Raw genomic sequence first — 15,946 nt, forward strand, 5'->3', positions numbered from 1 at the left:
AGCAATAGGGTTCCTTGTTCCCTCGCTGTCTACCAGCCTAATGAGGGCGCTAATTAAAGTAGAAAGAATAATGGGGGATGTGCTGCAAAATCATACCATTTTGTTTGAGCATGCGTGTCTACATGTCTATACAGATTTTATCTGCTTTCATGTATCTCTCTTCCTCGCTGTCATTTTCTGTGACTACTTATTTTCTCACAAGAGACACATGCAGTGTGGATATGTCCATTTATTTCTTGCAGCCCTCCCTCATTTCCACCCACACTCTCTCCCACGCTGATTCCAGCAGCCTACTCTCCTTTTTCTTCTTGATTTTCTGTCTTTCTTACCATCTTCAAGCGTGGTCGCATTGATCTCAGTACTTGATGGACCTGTGCCGGCTCTGTTGAAGGCCTGGACCACTACTCCATACTGGGCAAACTTCTTTAGGTTGTCCAGTGTGTACACTTCACTGTCCCCTGTAGCTTTCATCTCCACTATGCTGTACTGGCCATTGCTTCCTGGACCGTTCTCTCTGTAACCGATCTGATATCCTCTGATCACCCCGTTCTGCAGCTCCTTCTTAGGAGCCTAAAAGTTTTAGGAGACAAAAAAAATCTCATTAAAATTTTACATCAAATTGTTCAGAAATAGATGTCAAAATAAAACTAAACACACAAGATAATAAAAGTGGTTTGTAGACTTACCCTCCATGTGACCCGTATGCTCTGAGATGTCATTGGCTGGAGGACAACATCCATCGGCGGCCCATCAGGTGCTGTGAATATCAAAAACATCTTTCTGTTAGTGATCATCCAGTAGCTCTGTATCGTACAGAGAAAAACAGAGAACATGGCAAATAAATGTAAAACCAGTCACTTACGTGCTTCTTCAGTGCTGATTGTGAGTTCTTTGCTGGGAAGACTGCGGCCAATCTTGTTGTATGAATACATGCGGATGCTGTAAACGCAGGCCGGATGTAACTCTACAATGTTGGCCTGATTGTTGGTTGGTGAGATGTTCCTGGTTGTGTACATGTGATCCCACGAGTCTGTTAAAAACAAAGATTTTGAGATCTGTAAGACCCATATATTTAAAAAAATCTTATGATTTACTGATTACATACCTGACTTGTTCTTGTACTCAATGTCATAGCTGGTGATGATGCTGTTGCCATCAAATCTTTGGATCCAGCGCAGGTTCATGCTCCTGTCCTTGACCTCTCTCACTTCAAGCTCAGGAGGATCTGGTGGTTCTGTTTGTGTGGGAAAGTCATTCTGTAACCTTTCACCACGCTTTAATAGATTAAAAGCATGAGTGAGATGTTCACAGTGTGTTAGATACCTTGCACAGTGAGCTGGATGAGCCCTCGCCCCTCTCCATAGGAGTTGATGGCATGGCAGGAGAAGAAGACAGAATCTCCACGCTCAGCTGGGTTCAGCTGTGAGCAACAGCACAAAAAGAAACAAGTTACCATAGAATACAGAGAACAGAGCCCAGCAGAGATCACATAATCTTCTGCAGTTACACATATTAAGTTGTTTTTAAACTACGGAAAATGTAAAGTCAGAGAATTTCAGTTTTTAACATAGTAAACTTTTAATTAGTTTACTTTAGAAGGGTCATTTTTAAACATAGTTTTGCATAAAGACAGGGTTACACTGTCAGCCATGCTCTGTCTGAAGCAGAGTGTTAGCAAACGACACCTCTGTTCATTTTATTGTTAGGTCCAATTTCACTGTTTAAAGAACTACGTTTGGACTCATTCCTAATTGCAGAGGGGTAGAGTGTAACACTGGTTGGTTTCTGGAACTTAAATGTACTAATATTTCCCATACACCTCATGAGGTATGACTCAGAAGGGCAATATTTGCATGTTTGAATGATCAAACATTCATTAGAGTGTCATTGTATCTGCTCCCTGTCACTGAGTTGTAACTCCCAGCATCAAACAAACTCTTTTGTTTTTAAAGTATTAAGCTGATTTCAGGGTCTGACCTTTAGAGTGGAGATGACTTCATCCCCTTTCTTGTTGATGGTGATGGAGTAACGGGGATTTCTCTCTGGGTCGATGACTGTGTCCCCTCTCTCCCAGCGGATAATGATAGGCTGCTCGCCCCGTGCTGTGCAGTTCAGCTCCTTGGTCTGGCCCTTTCTCGCCATGGTGGTGTTTGGGTGGCTGGTGATCATGGCGGGAACTGAGCAGATTCACAGACATGCGTCACAAGCGTGACAAATAGCATGAAACGGAATAATATGAGGAGGGAATGGGGATGTGGTATTGGAAACCGAGGATGTATTACAGATGTATAGACATCTCTATTTCTGCCCTTTGTTCTCCATTTTCATTTCACGCTTCAGGCCCCACTGGTGCTCTTACACTACCTCCTCCCTATCTGCCTTCTTATTCTTCATCATCTTCAGATACTTTTGTTTCTCTTCCTCCTCTGTTCCTTAGACACAGATTATTGACTGAAGGAGTTCCAGTGGTTTTGTTTTCATCACTAATTCATCAGCCCACCAAACATAGAGGAGCACATGGACCGACAGCAGGAACACATCAATCAATGGCAAAGACACCCCCAGTTAAGAATGTGCAGGACAGAGACAAGCCTTTGCCTTGTTCAGTACAGGCTGCACTTGCCTGGGGCAAAAGTGCATCTTAGACAAGCTGATTCCTGTAAAAAAGCTGCGACTTACAGTATCTCTGTACAATGCAGGAGATGTGGTTATGAAAGGAAGTGGCTTCATGCTGAGGATTGACACTCACTCTTGACAGTAAGGATCATGCTTTTACTGATGTCTGAGCCCACTCCGTTGGAGGCCTGACAGAGGTAGTACCCTCGGTCGTCCTCAAGAACATGTCGGATGAGCAGAGAGCCATTTGACATGATCTGGATGCGGCCAGTTAATGGGACAGGATGGTACTGCTGAGGGTTTCCTACTCCTGTAGAACACAACACATACAAAGTAAATGCATGTCACTGTATTTGTGTCCCCTTCATGTGATGTTGTTGGAATGAAGGATGATTTTACCCTTGGCATGTTTCCACATGACTTTTGGAGGTGGGTAGCCCTCAACCGAGCAGTTAAGAACACCTGCTTTTCCATAAATGCAATCCTGGTTGTTGGGCTGCACCACAAAGCGAGGTGGCACTGGAGGAACAAAAAGAGGTTAACTAATCTATACAATAGATATAAATGTAGAAATGTGAGGGTTCAACTATTTGTTAGCTTTGTCTTTATATCATCTTCATCTCACCAGTCACAATCAACTGTCTTTCCCAGCTGACGGTGGCAGCAGCGTTGCTGGCGATGCAGGTGTAGTTTCCGTTGTGCTTCAGTGTCACCTTGGAGATTTGCAGGGAGCTCATGAACTCTTTGGTCTCTATTGCGACGCCAGAGGCGGAGCCTGGCACGATGAGTTGGCCGTCTTTGTGCCAGGTGATGCGTATGGGCATGTCCCCAGATGACACCACGCAGGCGATGTACATGAGCTTCCCAACTGAGGTAGAGGGGATATCGAAGGGTTGGATGAGCGGTGGCACTGTAGAAAAAGGGAAAGAGGAAGTGCAGTCAATAAGTAGAATAAAGGCGACAGTGGATGCTTAAGAGTGGCAATGTAGCCATCTGGAGCAATGCTAAAGGGAAAGAGAAGGTCATTGGCTGGTCCCCCCCACCATTCAGCCCCCATCTCCTGCAGCCCATAATAGCTGCTCTGGTTAGAGTCCAATTGGCAGGGGGAAATCATTCCGTTGCCATAGTAATGGAGGTTGAGGTGGGGGTACTACAGCTGAGACATCTGGGGGATTTAATCTAGGCTTCATTATTATTCATCTAATTAAATCAGAGACACACTCACATGCAGGCACATGCACACACCCTTAAACACCTCTGCAGCTGCCTGCTCACAGACTACACAACAAAACCTATCTGTGTTAAAAAGCATGACTATTAAGTTGCACTTGACAACTTTGTAGACAGCTGCCTCTGGTTGGCTTTGACTCTTATATCATTCTTTTTTGACTAATCACATGGCGTTAGTTAGATGTGCCACTCGTTCTCTATTGCAGCCAAACTTGATATTTACCAAAAACATCACATCATCACAAAAGTGAATTGTGCCTACCTTTGACAGTGACATGGACGGTCTGGTTGATTGACACCTGAGGCTGAATCAAAACACTACACAAGTAGGTCCCCTCGTCTGCGCCCTTCTGCACGTCCGTAAGCCTTAGCGTGCCATTCTCGAACACCACTTGACGGTGATTATCAGGCAGCTGCATGCCGTCCTTCAGCCACTTGATGGAGTAATACGGGTACCCAATCACACGGCATGTTATATAGGTGTTCCTGCCTGCCACTGCTGTGATGTCTCGCATGGGTCTAATTCGAGGTGGACCTGGAGACACGGGGAGGAGAGGGAGGGGATGGAGGGAGGAGGAGAGAGAGAGAGAAAGAGAGAGACAGAGGTCGGAGAAAAGGGGCAGATGAGGTGAAGGAGGTCATGGCAGAATAAGGGGCAGCCACAGAGACAGGAGGTGAAGAGATAAAGGTTGAGGGATAGAGTGATTGGGGCAAGTTGACAGGTGGAGAGGGAGGTTAGTTATGCCCCTTTTACTAAAATCTGACTGAGGATATTGTTGAAGCCTAATCAGATATTTTGCATATCTAAGTGATAGATAGATAGATAGATAGATAGATAGATAGATAGATAGATAGATAGATAGATAGATAGATAGATAGATAGATAGATAGATAGATAGATAGATAGATAGATAGATAGATAGATAGTGTGTGCAATGTTTCTCACTAGCCCCTGTATGTTTGTATGGTCAGGTGTAGAGTGCACTTATATTGAAAAGCAGACAGGCACCTCTTACGTTTATGCGCGCTTGGTACTCGGCGCTACCGGCCGAGTTGCGTGCGACGCAACGGTACACTCCTCCATCTCGAATGAGTGGGCTGCTGACGTTGACGTGTGACACGGTCAGGCCATCTGACAGGGTGTACTGGCTGGTCTTGTAGGTGGAATCTCGCACCACAGGCTCATCATCCAGCGTCCAGGTGATGGAAGGGGGTGGGGCTCCTTTGGCGGCACACATAAGGGAGAAAGGCTCGCCAGGGTTTACCACGCGCTCGCTGAAGGAAGACACAATACGAGGAGTACCATCTGAAAGGAGAGAGGGAAAGATGGAAACAGACAAGGACATAAAGTTTAGAAAGAAGAACAGAACATTTATGACACCATTTCTGCTGCAGTTGTAGATGAAGTATCCCCAGTAAACAATGAGCTTTTTTGTCTGTTTACACACCCTCTAGCAGAATAATGGAAAAGTCCTGAGCAGTGTGGCCCTTTCGGGAAGCAAAACACTGGTAGGCCCCGGAGTGAAACTTCTGTGCTGCAGTGATCTGCAGGGTGTCGTTGTGTTGTCCCTGGATGGAGATGTGCTGGTCGGGGACAACTGGCTCCGTGTTTCTGTACCAGGTAATGGTGTATTCTGGAGAGCCCTCCACAGTGCAGGTGAAGAACAGAGTGCTGCTGATGCCTGTTTTCAGATTCTTAGGGGACAAGGTCACTCGCAGTGGATCTGAGGGAAGGATGCAAGAGGTCAGGAAGCACATCTGAAAGCTGCTTACATGGTGAAATATAAGCTTAGCCTACTTAATAATCCATGAAATTAATCTTATAGAAATCAATGTTATATATTAAAATTAAATTCTATAGGTAGGTTTTAAGTATATTTAGCAATAAAAGTTTTAAATATAGTCTTCTGATTCAACTTTGCTTAAAGTATGAATGATTTAATACCTGTTTTATAAACTAATTTGTAGATATATATGTTTTTGCATTTGCCAGGTAACTCTAAAATCATTAAGCTGCAATGAAAACATGACACATAAATTCTTGCATGTAGAAGGTTTTCCATTCACACAGACGAAAGAACGTGAGGGCACAATCAGCAGTGGTGACTCAATCAGTTCGACACACTCATTAAAAAAGCAGCTGGAGATATCTCTTCACATCTCTGTCCACTTGTGTGTGTTAGTGTGTCTGTGTGTAAGAGAGAAAGTGTGTGTGTGTGTGTGTGTGTGTGCAAATGTCAGTGAGCAATAAGGCAGCTGGTGGTGTATGCTGGGGGGCATCGTTGTGCCTCCCAACCCCCCCTCACTCTGTCAGAGTCACAGAGTGTGCTGCCATGATGTGCCCACTGGCAAAGCCTACTGCCTCTCTATTCTCTCCCTCTGTCTCGCCTCCCTCCCTTTGTTTCTTTGTATACTTACAATACAACACAATACAATGCACATTTATCACAGCCCCTCTTATTATCTTGTTATTACATTGTAGATAATGTCATTCCAGCACTGTCTGGATGTCTGATCGTCCCTGGCATGACCCCTTGTCTTTATCTCTGTCTTCCTCACCCTGCTTCTGTCTGATAGTGAATGGTGCTGGCAGCTGTGTTATGGAATCATTCTCAGTGAATTACTGCCCTGTCTCTCTTTTTGAGGGCTGATATGATGGGGCATCATGCAGCTCACATACATGTTTGTCACAGACACACTCAAGGTGCAACTTATATGTGTGTGCCTCAAACCAAAAAGAATGCGGCTTATAAATGTGTCTGTCTGCCAGGCTGATTCACTGAGAAGACAGCGTGGGAGTCCGTCAGGTTGTTTGTGTGTGAGAGTGCAGTCGAGCCCACACACCTATAACGTGAAGCTGTCCAGACACCTCCTTAGAGCCAAAGCTGTTGGTGACCTCGCAGGCGTAGCTGCCGCTGTCCTCTTGCCTCAGGTCACTGATGGTCAACCCTGTCAAGCGCCGTGTCCAGCGGGCGTCTGAGGGCAGTGGCCGACCATCTTTCAGCCAGCGCACGGTGGGGCTGGGGTAACCTCCTGCTATGCAGGGGAGCTCTATACTCTGGCCTGCGTGCACCTCCCCTGCTTGGAAACTGTCCAGGATGGTTGGTGAGGATTCGTTGGGGTCTGGGGAGCAGGGGTAAGGTACAGTTTTGTCAAGACAAAGAAAAATATGACAAAGAGTGGGAACAAAATGACAAAACCAAGCTGCTCACCCATCACAGAGAGCCTGGCTCCGTTGCTTTGCCTCGTCTCACCGCTGTACTTATGCTTGGTGATGCACCGGTATGTGGAGAGGGCATCCTCCTTCTGGACATCAGAGATGTAAAGAGCCCCAAAGGATGTCAGCGAGAACCTGTTACCTAAGGAAGACACATTCAAAAAGACCAACATTGATGTAGATCCTCCTTTCCACACTTTAAGATAATCACAGCAGTACAAATTCATTGTGCTTATTGCTTAAACCATATTGTCCTAAGAACAAACAGCTGCCTGAACAGTTGGCACTACCTGCCTAATAATGTTGCTTTCCCAAACCTGGCACTCTTTCAGGACCTGGAGGACACACAGCGGTCACTTACACCCCACACAGACAGATTTACTGGATCTCTCTGCACACAATGTATACCTTTTATGCACCACATCAATTTTAAAAATGTTCATTCTGTCAAGTGTTACAACAACATTTAAAAAGGATCAGATGATTAAAAAGAGCTGCATGATCTCAATACATTCAATCAATCAAAAAAAAAAAGGTTTTCATGCTGGGAATCCAGGTTGGAGGTAAAAGGAGAAGAGGTGTCACCAAAGAATCTCAGAAATAAGGGGTTTCCGCATAAGAATTTTGGTGAGGAAAATAAAATACCACGCTAAAAGGTTTAACTGAAGACTAACACACACCGTGTTCAATGACTGAGCCTTCCTTCTCATTCTATCAAATGAAACTGCATTTTTCTACAGATTTAACAGTCAAGTTTAATCCCTCAGTGCCCCAAACCTTGCCCTGACATCCCAATTCAAAGAAAAATACATCACATTAGTGAAGCCATACATTACATGGGACTTTTATGTAATAGGAATTATCTCACAGATTACTGTATGCACGACCTGTTTAAAAAATGTCAATCAGGTTATGTTTGTAAGCCTTAATTATCACCGATGCCTTTTAGCATCAGGCTAACAGCTGGATGTGCTGCCTTCACATGCACCTGTGTGTTTATCAGCATCAATATTTTATCTCCCAGGTCTGTGTGTTTGTCAGAGTCTCTGAAGGTAGCAGTTATGGACTGTGCATGTGTTTGCATGGAATATACCGTATGACCTGAGAGGAGGCTCAGGCTGCAATTTCACAGCAGCCTTTGTTTGCCCCCCAGAATGAAGCCTTACAGGATAATGAGCACTTTAAGACTGCTACTCCCACAACACCGACGACTCGCCTGTCACAACACTCTGACACAGGCAGGGAGGGAGAGGGAGGGAGAGGGAGAGTCAGCTGGATCTGTCAAAGCCACACTTTCTCTCTGTCCTCAGCAGAGGACTGAATTCATCCCATTTGCAGCCTCTGAAACAGCACTGATTACACAATACATATCACATTATTCCTCTCACTATCTGTCCATCTTAATCGAGTGGTTTGTTCATACAATCAGTCTATCTTTGGTCGACTCTCTTTGTGGCTTTGTGTGAACCCTCTTATCGTCTGTCTCACCCTTTCCCCCTCTCACTCACTCACTCTCTCTCAGTCTCTAAGCAGAGTGGCAGACGGAGTAAAATATTAATTACTAAATCCTAAATCACTGTGCTCCCTCAGCTTTTATTCATGCTGACTTGACTAGATAATGAGAAACAGAGCCAATGTGCAAAACACACATATGGACGCACACACAGCTGCAGCAAAACATGCAGAAATCAATGCATGCAGGCAATCCGACGAGAAAAGGGGTGAGAGTGTTGCATAATTCTTGTGCCCATTTTACATGAGAAACTGAATAATTTCACAGAAATGTGTCCTCAGCTTGAACTCATCTATGATTTTCTGCAATCAGGAATAACACTGAATGAAAACACTGAGCAAATAAGGACTCTGCATGTAGTCTTGAAATGCAGAGTTTTGTTCATAATATTTTTTTCTTAGTATTTGTTTTTACATAATACTGATTTACCAAGAAGCCACTATTGGATTAAAAACTGGAAGGATTCACTTATCTAAAGGAACAGTTTCAGAGGTTAAGTATTTTTATCAGCTATAAGTGATTCTTTAAAGAGTCCTTTCACGCGAAAGGAAGCTCTTTAAAGAGGCTGCATTGCCTAGAGGATGGAGACATTGTTGGATCTTGTATGAGTTTGGTCAGTCTCAATGAGACGCATTCATGGAAAAACTGCGTGATCGCTTCCTAGATGCAGATGAGGTCCGGAGGGGAACTATTTTAATCTGCTGCTGCTAATGGAAATGATCTTATTTTTGTCTGAAGTTTGGCGTGTGTGTGATACTCAATTTATACACATGTAAAATACAAATGTAAAGATTAGATTTAATGAAATTATTATTATTTATGTTATTATAAAAATAGCATACCATGGAATTCTCATGCATTAGATAACAACCATTCATTCCTAGCTGAGTCAAATCCACAGACCCATGAGCAAGGCACTTAAACTCCACCTGCTCCATCTGACTACCCTGTGTGTACTCTGGTGCTCTGCAACACACACAAAAAATTGGCACATTACTCAAATTAATGTCCCTAGCAAAACTCTCTTGTGTAATAAAGGTTTGCTTTCACTTTATTTTTTTAATCCAGCAAAAATGCCGGCGGCCTCACAGTCATACAACAGACCTGACCTGCTGCTGTGACAAATAGAAAGAGGAAGAACGAAAAGGGAAAATAAGAGAAGAATAAATGTGTGAGAGGACAGGAAAATAAAAGCATGACATCGTCTATAAATAGGATATATACTGTAGTCCGTGTGGGTCCCAGTGTATGTGTGTGTGTGTGCGAGTTAGTAGCAGCCTCATTTTCTCACATGCAAATGAAGGCGTCGGTGCAAAGATAACGAGGCCCATATTTCCACCTCCTCAGTGGGGCCATTATTTATTGATGTTCTGCATCTTTCCCCCCTCCCTCCCACTCTCACGCTTTCTTCATCTTTCCCTGTTGCTAGGGTCTTCTCACTGCCATCCTGTTACGATTTCGGTGTACTTTCAGCAATTATTAAAGTACAACGTGTTTACAATCATCAGGGACGACACCGTGATACCCACGGCATTGTGTGAATGCAAAAAAACGTAACGTCAACATCGGCTGTAGGAGTTAGTTATAAATTAACAACAAAAATAAGAGCAGCATGAAGTTGCTAAATATAGCCTTTCAGATATATCCAATCACAAATATTTGATAAGAAACACACCCTCTTTACTTTGTTTTGCATTAAATACACAAAACAAATGTGAGAATTCTGTCCATAAAATGACTTAAAAAAGAAACATTTTGGGTCAACAAAAGATATTTTTCTAAAGTTGAAATATAAGTGGTACTGTATCCTCAGTGAATCTAACATCCATTCTATTTGAGCATACATTTTAACCCTCCCACCTACAATTGTTTTTTGGCACTAAGCTGCTTTTCTTGTGTACCAAAAAAAAAAAGAAAAAAAAAATCACTTCCGAGTAACAACATTGGTGTTCCTTTGGGACCACCCTGTATGGACCGTGTATCTAATCAGTTTGGAAAGGGCTAATGAGCTATCGAACCCACATCTCTGTGTTCCTTCTGGCGGATCGCTATAACCTGATCCCTGGAGTCTTCATCTTACTCAACACTGTTGATGGTCAAAGGCAGTGGTTCCTTGCCTTGAAGGGTTTTCCCAGTTAAATGAAGGTTAGTGCTCATTATGTTCACTATATAAAAGGTACCACAAGGAAAAAGTGTGGCAAAACAACAGAAGGTCAGATGTTCTCCTCCTCCTCCTCCACAAACTGACAACAATACAGCCTACAGCGCAGAATCTCTATCCCTTATAGAGTCTGAAGTTAGAGGATTACAGTGTAATTGATTGAAAGTCTGGCCTTTTCTAGGATCATCATGGTGCTCAGGAGACAGATACAGAATTACATGTGATGTTTTTGTCACATGTCCTTTTTATGTACATCTAGAGAAACTTTTGTTGGTCAAAAAGATGCATTTTCTAAAAACAGTTGACATATGAGTTCACATGTGGAAATATGATTTTGGAACGAAGAACGTGGGCCAAAAGCGGTCTCATCGTAAACCATGTCGTCTAGATGTGAAATATGATCATAATCGATATGCCATATGAGTGACATGTTGGCCTTCTGAAGAAAAATGTGGTGTGATTAAGACCCACATTCTATTAGACCAATGGAGTGAATAGATCTGATCATGATGAAGATTTTGTTTCAGAGATACGAGTGTGATTTGTTCTTCAGATTTCCCTTAAAAAACGTCACATACAAATATGACCACATATTAATGTCAAATAAATTCAAACCCTCCGAACAACAGACTATAGTTTTGACTATATAAAAACTGCATTCTGTATCCGTGCCTTGTGCTGCTGTTCTCATCTGCAAGTTGCAGGGAAGAATTTGAAAGAAGGTGAGAAGACAGAGGGGAGGAGGAGCGGATCAAAGACTTGTGACTGTCACAGAAAGAAGAAAAAAAACGCAGCGTATTCCGGAGATATTCTCTGCAGTGCTGGAATATGCTTGGTGCTCACAAATGCAGACATGCTAGGCACACACACACAGAAACACCTACCAGGCTTAAAATAGGACAAAAAATATTTCCCTGTTGGCACAAAAAAATAATAAACTATGCGTTAAAATTAGCACCATGGAGTCACTGAGTGGCAGGAGTCCAGTTTCAGTAGAGAAATGTGTTAAAGCAAAAACCGGACACCACCAGTGAATGACTTGATTTAATGGTGAGAGGAAAGATGGTAAAATGGGAAAAGTAAAGGGAAAAACGAAAGGTAAAGTGAGGTGGCGATAACAGTCCACGTCTGTGTTCTCCACTCCTTTATGCAAAAAAAAGAGGGGTGCTACATCTGTATTCAAAGCGAGAGCCCACTCCACCCTCCCTTTGCTCTCTCCCCTCTCTCTGCTGTGTACATTAAAAGCCCAAGCAGAAGCAGGTGTCAGCCAATTAAATATATACACTTTCCTGGCTTTTATTCTGCCGCACACTTACTTAACATCTATGAATGGCACCCTCTTAACTCCTTTCAATTCACATTCAAAGCAGACTTTATTGGCACAACTGATGTGTAACAACTAATTGTGCAACGGGAGCCCACCCCACTGCATCTCCTCCATAAAAGAGACTTTGTTAACACGACCAAACTGTTCAGACGGAGCATGACTCAATCCGTCAGTTAAGACTAACACTGCCTGAGCAATATCTGAGGCTATGCATTCATTTCTCTCTTTTTCCCCCCTATCCTTTGTCACTTGTTCATTTTCTGGAAGGGGGGTCGGGATGCAGGGCGCTGAAGAAGCTGCAGCTCTGTCATGTTTTCATTAAAAAGCCTCGCTTCACTGTCTAATCCTAACTGCTGTCCTCCTTCCTAACCAATTCTGACGGCTTACCTCATCTTTCAATCATGTTCTCCCTGCCCTGCCCCTTTGCCGCTGTGTCATGTTGTGCACCGACTCATTGTGAGTAAAGAGAATGTCAGAAAGTTGAGGGGACAGAAGTAAGGTGGAGACGCACGTGGAGGTAGAGGAGAGGCAGAAAGAAAGACGGATGAGGCAGACAGGGATGCAGAGTCCAGTTTCCGCTGCGATGGGACCAAGTCTCTTCTGCTCCACTGACTGCTCTGTCCCAATTTGCCCTGTGTGACTTTAAACAGTAAACACTGGGGGATGGGATGATGTGTGGGGGGGCATTGAGAGGCTGAATGCACTGCCGGGGACAGACATAAAACTGATCATATGCAAAAGGCGTTGTTTGCGTGGATATAACTCAACAAAGCGCCATGTTCCCCCACCATAAAGCCATCCTAACCAGACAGGCCGACGATGCTGCATAAAGCTAAATGGACCATCTCAGATAGAGGCAGCGCTGAGGAGATTAAGCATCAGTAGAAGCATCAGAGGAAACGAGGGATGGAGGGGAAAGAGGGTGGGCGGATAGGAGAGAAATGGGGAGAGATGTAGAAATAGGACTCTATTATTCATGACGTGTGTTTCATGTGCTTGGTGACATCTGGGACAGCAGTGATAATGAGAGTCCCGGGAGAGAGCAATCACATACACACATATATATACACACACATCCCAATACATGGCACCAGGCAGAAGTGTGCCACCATGGTCCACACACCTTCCCCTAACTGGATGTCCCATTACCTCCTATTGAACTGTTAATTGCAAGAGCACCAAAACTTAAACACTGAAGCAACTCAGTAAAAGCTAAGTGTCACTGGGTAACAGTAAATATCCAGCAGCAAACAGCAGCCCCTCCACCTTGTTTTGATTTACTTCCAGATAACAGACAGTGCTGGATATATGCCGTGTGTCTGCAATCATATGTGTATGAGTTTATGTGTGTGTGTGAGTGCGATGCAGTGTACTCCAGCTAAGCCCCATGGCCTGGGGCAGTGAGCTGCATTAGCAGCACTGAGTGAGCGGCCTGGTCCCTCCCTATTAGAGTGCTGGTGGCAGAGGAGTGTCACTGCCCAGCATGCAGAGAGAGAGAGGGGGGGGGGCATTTGTTTACCAGAGAGGACAGTTAAAACCCTTGACATGTCATATTTACTAGAAGTATACTGCAATCGAAGTATCACATATTATAATCTTCCATTTACTAAAATGTTATCACCATTTACAAGGCAGAAATCACTGATTACACTGATTACACCCCACCTACATGTGGTCTTACAAGTGAAGGTTTTACTGTAATTCGTAAAATTTCAATAACATCAGGTACGTCTGCTATATGTACACCTATCCATCTCTCTACTCTCACAGTTCAGACCTAAGTGCTAATGACCAACCATATATAGCATGTATATATATTTTTATATATATATATATGTGTGTGTGTGTTTGTGTATAATTTCAGTCTTGACTTGTTACACATGCACATGCTGATCCCTAAAGATGTGCTCAAAAGTGATGTAAAAAAAATCTATCATATGACCACATTCTCTTAAGACTATAATCTTCACTTGTCAATGGAATTCAATACTATTATGTAATTATGGTGAAATAGTCCTGGCTTTGACTAATGACAGATCAAAGTAGCTGCTATTCATTTCATGCATACAGCACACATGCTGTAGGTATCAAACAACTGACGTGCTGTAAAAAAAAAAATGTAATTATTGACTTGCTTACACACAACATTTCCTATGTGCATACGTACTAATCCACAACAACAGCTGAGAAACATCACACCAGCCTCCTCCTCAGACTTTTCCCTCTCACACTAACCCTGCAGGAGCATTTCAGATCTGCTCTGTTCATCTTCCCTCCCACTGCAGTCAATCCGGGGCAGAGATGTTGATCTGGCCTTTATGTGTGTTTGGATAATAGTGAGGTGGATCAATAGGTCTGATTGAGAGGTCATGTAGCAACATGGCACTTGGATGACCACCAGGGATTCCATTTGATCCTGGATCATGTCTCTGACTGACCAGCTGCAGGAAATCTCTTCATCAGGGTCAGTAAAGTGTGACGTTTATCTCTCTATAGCACAATAAATCACAATGAATGAGTCCATTATGGACTCAATTAATACCATCAGATTTTGGAATATTGCAGTGCACCTCACAATTAATATACATTTGAACAGAGTACTACACAATACTAATAATAATGTCATTAAATCTTGATGGTGGTGAATCCACACATAATCAGGGCTTTTTCAGACATTTCCTAGCAGAAATCATTAGACATGAGGAAAATCAAACACAAAACAAAATCTTGTCAATGCTTCACATGGTTAAGCAAATAAGCATTTCCTTAAATACAATTTCTTAGTAGATCCTGCTGTAATCTCCTCATGCTAATCCCTCTTTTGGTTACCTAAACAAAAGAAGAAGAAAGCAGGAGAAAAGGAGTAAAACCTCTTTACTTAAATCCTATTTCTTAACCCAATTCAGGCCACATAAACCCTCCAACTCAGTTACTCTAAGCCTTGACACAAGCCTTCCTGCTTTCACTTTCCTTAATGACTCTGGATGTGGTTAGAAGAGCAGATTAACAGCTATTCTTTGCAGACACTACGAGGACAAATTATTTGAAATTTGTATAGAAAAAAACCCACTGTTCTTAGGCTTTAAGGGATGCTCAGACTCCTGCCTAAATATGGAAAAAACATTTTTATGCTATGGACCAGTGTAATATTGTAATAATCTGTATATTATTTTACAGATTCAATTCAATTTGAATGTAAAACCAAACTTCTAAACTCTCCGTCTGTTTCTCTCCCAGTTGCTGCACTCTCACACAGTGTGGCTTGAAGGGTGAGATAGTGGCCAGATTTCTGTCAGAGTGATGTGCTCACAGGGGCTTTCCCATCTTTTCCTCTTACACTGAGTGACACTGATACACTGATGCACTGTAAACATGCCCGTACTGCACGTATGTGTGTGTGTGTTTGATGGAGACACAAAGAGGGGGGAAAAAGGCAGTGGGGGGGAGTGCGTCAAGCCTCAGCGATGGAGTGTGTGTGCATTTCTGCGTTAAGTGCACGTGAGCAGGCGCGCATAGTAGTGTGTAAATAGTCAATAATAGCCGACACTTGTCAGCCCTCTGCTCTGTACACACGAAGCCTGTGGTTGGGCCATTGTTGAAGTCCGCCTCTCCACACCACCCCCCACCCCTTTGCCCCTATGCCCCCCCCTTCCACAACTGGGCCTCTCAAGCAGAGATAATTATGCCTATTGTGCCCCTTGCACATGCAGACAACACACACAAGCGTGCACGCTCACACACACACTTTATATGTGCTAATTAACACACCCATCCACGTGCCTACTCAACCTAACTGAGTAAAAGATGGCTGCCAGCACCCCATCTGTTCCTGCCCTGCTCTCAACACACAGGGGCAAATGTGAGAGGGGCAAAAATATCCAG

The 15,946-nt window shown here is 43.4% G+C and overlaps 1 protein-coding gene across 3 annotated transcripts in view; it reads right to left on the reverse strand.

The window, feature by feature from the left end:
* The window catches only part of LOC114445882 (Down syndrome cell adhesion molecule-like protein 1 homolog), a 39,882-nt gene that overhangs the window by 9,057 nt on the left and 14,879 nt on the right, over nt 1-15,946 (reverse strand). For all 3 annotated transcript variants that reach the window (XM_028421188.1, XM_028421189.1, XM_028421190.1), the window contains exons 4-17: nt 7,059-7,205; nt 6,691-6,969; nt 5,295-5,570; nt 4,856-5,152; nt 4,109-4,381; nt 3,242-3,526; nt 3,016-3,135; nt 2,750-2,926; nt 1,978-2,177; nt 1,324-1,420; nt 1,106-1,234; nt 863-1,030; nt 687-757; nt 330-570 (exon numbers count right to left, since the gene is read on the reverse strand). In XM_028421188.1, the coding sequence (XP_028276989.1) occupies nt 330-570; nt 687-757; nt 863-1,030; nt 1,106-1,234; nt 1,324-1,420; nt 1,978-2,177; nt 2,750-2,926; nt 3,016-3,135; nt 3,242-3,526; nt 4,109-4,381; nt 4,856-5,152; nt 5,295-5,570; nt 6,691-6,969; nt 7,059-7,205 (2,760 nt within the window). The remainder of the gene's footprint in view (nt 1-329; nt 571-686; nt 758-862; nt 1,031-1,105; nt 1,235-1,323; nt 1,421-1,977; nt 2,178-2,749; nt 2,927-3,015; nt 3,136-3,241; nt 3,527-4,108; nt 4,382-4,855; nt 5,153-5,294; nt 5,571-6,690; nt 6,970-7,058; nt 7,206-15,946) is intronic.

The sequence above is a fragment of the Parambassis ranga genome, chromosome 14, assembly GCF_900634625.1.
Source record: "Parambassis ranga chromosome 14, fParRan2.1, whole genome shotgun sequence".
Classification (NCBI taxonomy): Eukaryota; Metazoa; Chordata; class Actinopteri; family Ambassidae; genus Parambassis; species Parambassis ranga.